This window comes from Chanodichthys erythropterus, chromosome 1 (genome assembly GCF_024489055.1).
Source record: "Chanodichthys erythropterus isolate Z2021 chromosome 1, ASM2448905v1, whole genome shotgun sequence".
Taxonomy (NCBI): Eukaryota; Metazoa; Chordata; class Actinopteri; order Cypriniformes; family Xenocyprididae; genus Chanodichthys; species Chanodichthys erythropterus.
In genome coordinates this window covers 33,449,421-33,455,942 of record NC_090221.1, presented here as the reverse complement: position 1 = coordinate 33,455,942, position 6,522 = coordinate 33,449,421, and the positions used below count along the sequence as shown (strand labels likewise).

The window sequence follows — 6,522 nt, the reverse complement described above, 5'->3', positions numbered from 1 at the left end:
ATGCGGTACTCAAAACTGTTGACCATCCTGGCAGCCGTGCTGCTGTATTTGGTGTTGGGGGCTCTGGTGTTCGGCTGGTTGGAGTCCTCCAGGGAGGAATGGGCTCACCGCGAGCTGCTGACATCTCAAATGGCTTTCCTACAGAACCACAGCTGCGTCACACTTTACAGCCTGAGAGAGTTCATGGAGGTCATTATGAATGCAGAGAAAATCAGTCAACTTTTCATTTAAATTGATAGTAGTAGAATTTTGCATTAAGGTTAAAGAAAGAGTTCAGCCAAATAATGAAAATTCTGTCATCACTTATATCCAAACCATATGAATTTCTTTCTTCTGCTGAACACAAAAGAAGATATTTTAAAGAATGCTGGTAATCAAACAGTTGACGGTAGCCATTGACTTCCATAGTATTTTTTTCCCCCTACTATTGAAGTCAATGGGTACCATCAACTGTCTGGTTACCAGCATTCTTTAAAATATCTTCTTTTGTGTTCAACAAGAAACGTAAACAGGTTTGGAACAACTTGTGAGAAAATGATGACAGAATTTTAATTTTTGGGTGAACTATCCCTTTAACAGTGAAATATTGTTACGGTATTATTCTGTTAGTTAATAAAAATACAGTTGTTCATTGTTTGCTCATATTAGTTCACAGTGCATTAACCTATTTTAACAAACACAACTTTTGATTTTAAACATGTATTAGTAAATGTTGAAATTAACAATAATTTGGATTAATAAATGCTCTAGAAGTATTGTTCATTCTTAGTTCATGTTAACTAATCTTAACAAATAAAACCTTATTGTAAATTGTTACTGAATATCTTTATATATATACAGTCAAACCATAATGTATTCAGACACCTTGAACATTTCATTCATTAATACAGTTTATTCACTACAGTTTAAAAAATGGTAAAAATATATGACAAGATCTCAGAGTTAAACTGTGTCAGAAAGAATTAATTTTGTAAGATAACACTTAAGCAAAACATGATCAGGTCAAAGTGTCTGAATAATTTTTGGTTCCAAATGTTGTCAATTTTACTGGTAGTCCACTGTATGAAGAATTTTTAGGTATAATATGTCACAGTTTATTTTGCTATCCTCACTAACATAAATTAACTATAGTGTCCTGCACACACTAGCAAACAAATATAACAATTTTGCCAATTTAGATAAATCTATCATCTTTTCTCACTAGAAAGTGGTTGATGCCATTGAGGCAGGTGTGGACGCCAGAAGCACATCAAATTATACCAGCAGATGGGATCCATCCAATGCTTTCTTCTTCTGTGGTACCATCATCACCACCATTGGTGAGATAAACACATTTTCCACTTTAGAACATCATCGTCTTGTGAGGTCGATTTCACACATGCTCCTCTTCTCCAGGCTTTGGAAACATCTCACCAAAGACAAAAGGTGGTCAGTTGTTCTGTATCTTTTATGCTCTGGTGGGGATCCCCATGTTTGGGATACTGTTAGCAGGGGTTGGAGACCACCTGGGCACCCTGCTGCGGAGAGCGGTTGCAAAGATTGAGACTTTGTTTTTGGTATGTGATTTCTCATTTTCTCATTAAGGCATACAGATTTTCAAAGCAGCTTCATATTAATAAACAGGAAGATAATGGAATCAATGCAAACTCTGGACTATGACCCTGTTTCCACCTGGTATTAAGATGCGTTTTGGTCGATCGGATCACAAGTAGACGAGGGACACACATTCCCATTTACACCTGGTGTTTTAATACATCTCTTTTGTCCACTTTCAAATACTTCCGTCCTGATTTCTTCTAGGGGAGGGTCTATGGGCAAGTAAATGTAAGGGCTTTTTCAGATCTTTCGATCTAATGGATGAAATAAGCTCACGCAATTATCAAAATGAACCGGAGATGACAGAAAAACATACGGAGAGCATCAGCTTTTGTTTCTGCTCTGATAGCTGCAAGACCGGCCGGACGCTGTGAGTGTGTTAGAAATCAGGAATGGTGAGAGAACATTGTGCTTGGTACATTTTTCATATTCAAACCAAACTTGTGTCTTCAGCCGACAAAGTTTAAATCCCATCTGGCTAGTAATGTTAACGCATTAGGTCAGTATGTGGAGCGCAGGCGGTCTTTTGTGGCTGTTCGACCACATGAGCGTCTACACTACGAAAGCAATCCAGTCGAATGCATTTGCAACTAATTCTGGCAGTGGTCGAAAGTGGACAAGCTCAAAACATTTTCAACCCTGTTTACACCTGTATTTAGTGTTGTTCACTTGTGATCCGATCGACCAAAACACATCTTAATACCAGGTGCAAACAGGGCCTCCATAAGAAGATGGTTCTTTTCACTGGAAACTCTTAAATCTAATTAGTAAACTGATGCCATCATGTTCCTCTTGAATGCTAAATACAATGTAGTTCACCTCAGTTTTTCATGTGATGTTTGGTTATGATGTAGGGGATCTGCAGATTTTTAAATTTGTAATCCCAGTGTTGTCAGGGTGTTGCTAGAGTATCATCTTTCAATAATTTTCACCATGATTGTTGTCTGCTGAACAGCGCAAGGGTGTGAAGCCCACCAGTGTGCGTGTAATCTCCGCCGTCTTCTCCATCCTGATTGGCTGCTTAGTCTTCATCGCTGTGCCGACCATGGTGTTTCAGGAAGTGGAGAGCTGGAGCTTGTTGGAAGCTGTGTACTTTGTTGTGATCACCCTAACCACGGTGGGCTTTGGGGACTATGTGGCAGGTGCACAGATAATTATCTTGTCTACATACAATAATCATTATATATTATTTAGTTTACTGTCATGTGACCATATGGTAATTCTGTTAAGGAACTCAGTATTGTATTACGCCTGGAACTGCTCGATGTTTTGTGGTCACTGGACCCAGACAACCATGAAGTTGCAGACATTTATATCATCCAATTATCTGTATTGTAAAGCCATAGACTCTAAATGTAATAGCTGTAATATTAGACCAGTGCATGCACTAATCTCTTATCTGTGAGAATCAATTGAGATGTTAGTAAATAATGTCATTTAACAGACTCTTTTGTCCAAAGTGACTTACAGTACAGTTTATAAAGGAATAGTTACATTCACTCCATTTAAATTCAACAGTCAAACTCCAAACAGACCAGTGTTCATTTTTATAGTTTTTATTTTAGCCATACTTGTCTTTTGTTGAACATGCCCTTTAAATTCAGTCAGTATTTCATCATGTCATATTCATTAATCAAAGTCCTTTTTCTGTTTTAGTGACTAAATTCTCTATTATCCATTATTATCAGTGATAATAATGAAGTATTGAACTATCGTAACAGACCAAATTTTAACTGCCTTATTTTTTTAAACATTCCCATGGTAATTGAGAGCATCCAATATACACTACCAGTCAGTAAGATTTTTTTTTTTAAAAAGAAATTAATACTTTTATTCAGCAAGGATGCATTAAACTGATCAAAAGTGATGGTAAAGACATTTATAATGTTGCAAAAGAATTCTAATTCAAATCAGATCTATTCTTTTAAACATTAACATTTGCTCTACTCCAGAGAACAGAAGAGATGGGACGCCCCTGTACAAGCCGTTGGTGTGGTTGTGGATAGTGTTTGGTCTGGCGTATTTTGCATCTATTCTCACTATGATTGGGAACTGGCTTAGAGTGCTGTCAAAGAAGACACGTGCAGAGGTGAGACAGAGAGTGAACAATGGATTTATCCTTTTTAGTTTTTCCACACTGATCTATTATTGTAGTATCAACTACTTAAAGGGTTAGTTCACCCAAAAATGAAAATTCTGTCATTTATTACTTACCCTCATGCCGTTCCACACCCATAAGACCTTCGTTAATCTTCAGAACACAAATTAAGATATTTTAGTTGAAATCCTATGGGTCCTTGATGCCTGCATAGGGATCAATGACATTTCCTCTCTCAAGATCCATTAATGTACTAAAAACATTTTTAAATCAGTTCATGTGAGTACAGTGGGTCAATATTAATATTATAAAGCGACGAGAATATTTTTGGTGCGGCAAAAAAAACAAAATAACAACTTATTTAGTGATGGCCGATTTCAAAACACTGCTTCAGGAAGATTCAGAGCACAAATGAATCCGTCAATCCAGAATAATCTGCAAAGTGGATAGTCAGTTAGGCTGCCTACATTTTAACTTGTACACAACTTGTAAACTTGTATATTGTACACAACAGTTCAAAACGTTTTACATTTTTTAATACTTTTATTCAGCAATACTTTTATTTCATTTATTTCAAATAAATGCTGTCCTTGTCCCAAATAAATGCTTGTCCTATTTATCAAATAACCCTGAAAAAAAGTATCACAGTTTCCACCAAAAATATTAAGTACTGCAACTGTTTTCAATCAAATAAATGCAGCCTTGTTGAGAATGAAAGACATTTAACCCTCTGGTTCTCTTCGTTGAATGGTAATGTAATTGTTTTTTTTTTAGGGTATTTTATGATTTACAATATTTATACAATTGTGTTAGCTATTTTCCCGATTGGAAGTAATACACACATGTTTTTCTATTATACATTTTAAATTATTTTTCATTTAAAGGAGTATTCCATGTTGGCATTTAAAATCCTTTTTTTTTTTTTTTTTTTGAAGGTAGAATAGTGCCATCTGGTGGGAGTAAAAAAAGAAAAAAACTTATGAAATGCCATGGTGTAACCACTAGATTACCGTAGAACTCTATATAAAGTGGTTAATAAATTAAAGTGTTTTTTTGTTTTACATAAATACTTATTTTTATTAAATTTGGATTTGGATTTATACTTAGACATTCTCAAAGGCTACTTTTTATCAAGGTTTACTTTTTTTTTTTTTTTTTGAAATTTTGAAGTGTCAGTTTTTGTGCATATTTTTTAGGCTGTTATTACCTACCATCATGCTGCTTTATTTCTCTTCTAGATGGAGGAGCTGAGAGCTCATGCCACAGACTGGACTCAGAACATCCAGAACATGTCCATGGACTTCCGTATTCCAGTGCCACTGGATCTCAATGACCCCTTTCAGCTCCATTGGCGACGCAGAAGAAAGCGCCGCCGACGTCGCCGCCACCCAAGACTGAGCGCGGCGGGACTGTCTCGTGGAATCTCCCTCGATGCCGATGTTATCCGAGAGAACGGACATCTGATCCTCGGTTGGCCTTCGTGCAAGTATACCCCAGCGTCTGATAACAGGTCTGAAGTGCTGTCCCGATCCAGGTCGTGGTGTAGGGTAGATGGGGCGTATGAGATGAGACCAGGATCGAGGCTGACGGTAGAACCTGCATCAAGATCCATCTCACGTTTAGAGCTGAAACCACCATTTAGATCCGGGTCCAGAGCCATGTCCAGGTCCCCTTCAGAATCTGAATCAGGATCAGTATCTGAATCTGAGACACCGTCAGAATCCTGGTCAGAATATGAGTTTAGTTCCCGTAACTCAGAGGACCTGGAATCTGGTGCCGAGGGGTCTCGGAGATCACTGGGAAGTCAAAAGGATGTTCCGGTCATCCTGGTTGCCAGCTGCAGTCCGCCCCATCCCTCCCTCCTGGACTTCTTTGGCGAGAACCTGGCATACATCGACGAGTCTTCAGATGCTCTTAGCGATCGTGTCAAACCAGCCGGACAGAACCGCCAACGCAAACCCAAGAGGAGGAGTATGAAGAGACCGATTCCCTGCTCACGTCCTATTGGACTACAGAGGGAGATCAGTAATGAACTACAACCCCCATCACACCCTCCGACTCCTCCACCTCAAACCTGAGAAATTAGCATTTGGCCAAGGGCTCTTAGCTTTACACGTCACAGTTTAAGACGTCAAACATACGGAGCCCCGCACTTGACATGCAGGAAAAAAAATTGCACTATTTCATATCAATTTATAAATCATACGCACAATTTACTGTTTTGTCACCTCCATTTGTTAAAACGTGCACCCGATTTACTATTTTGTTCCCTCGATTTGCTAAATTGTGTGCACTATTTACTATTTTGTTCCCTCAGTTTGCTAAATCATGTGCACAATTTACTGTTTTGTTCCCTCGATTTGCTAAATTGTGCGCATAATTTACTAATTTGTTCCCTCGATTTGCTAAATTGTGCACCCGATTTACTATTTCGTTCCCTCGATTTGCTAAATTGTTTGCACTATTTAATATTTTGTTCCCTCTATTTGCTAAATCATGTGCACAATTTACTATTTTGTTCCCTCGATTTGCTAAATTGTGCAGCCAATTTACTATTTTGTTCAATCGATTTGCTAAATTTTGCGCATAATTTACTAATTTGTTCCCTCGATTTGCTAAATTGTGCACCCGATTTACTATTTTGTCCCCTCGATTTGCTAAATCGGCCGCACTATTTACTATTTCGTTCCCTCAGTTTGCTAAATCATGTGCACAATTTACTGTTTTGTTCCCTCGATTTGCTAAATCGTGCATCCGATTTACTATTTCGTTCCCTCGATTTGCTAAATTGTGCGCACTATTTACTATTTCGTTCCCTCGATTTGCTA

The 6,522-nt window shown here is 37.9% G+C and overlaps 1 protein-coding gene across 1 annotated transcript; it reads left to right on the top strand.

Annotated features, from left to right (window-relative positions):
- On the top strand, nucleotides 1-5,898 carry kcnk4a (potassium channel, subfamily K, member 4a). Its single transcript, XM_067383188.1, has 7 exons — nucleotides 1-189; nucleotides 1,205-1,319; nucleotides 1,396-1,556; nucleotides 2,552-2,738; nucleotides 3,549-3,685; nucleotides 4,933-5,204; nucleotides 5,241-5,898. The coding sequence occupies exons 1-7, from the start codon at nucleotides 1-3 to the stop codon at nucleotides 5,770-5,772; spliced, it is 1,593 nt and encodes a 530-aa protein (XP_067239289.1). The 3' UTR covers nucleotides 5,773-5,898.
- The last annotated feature ends 624 nt before the right edge of the window (nucleotides 5,899-6,522 follow it).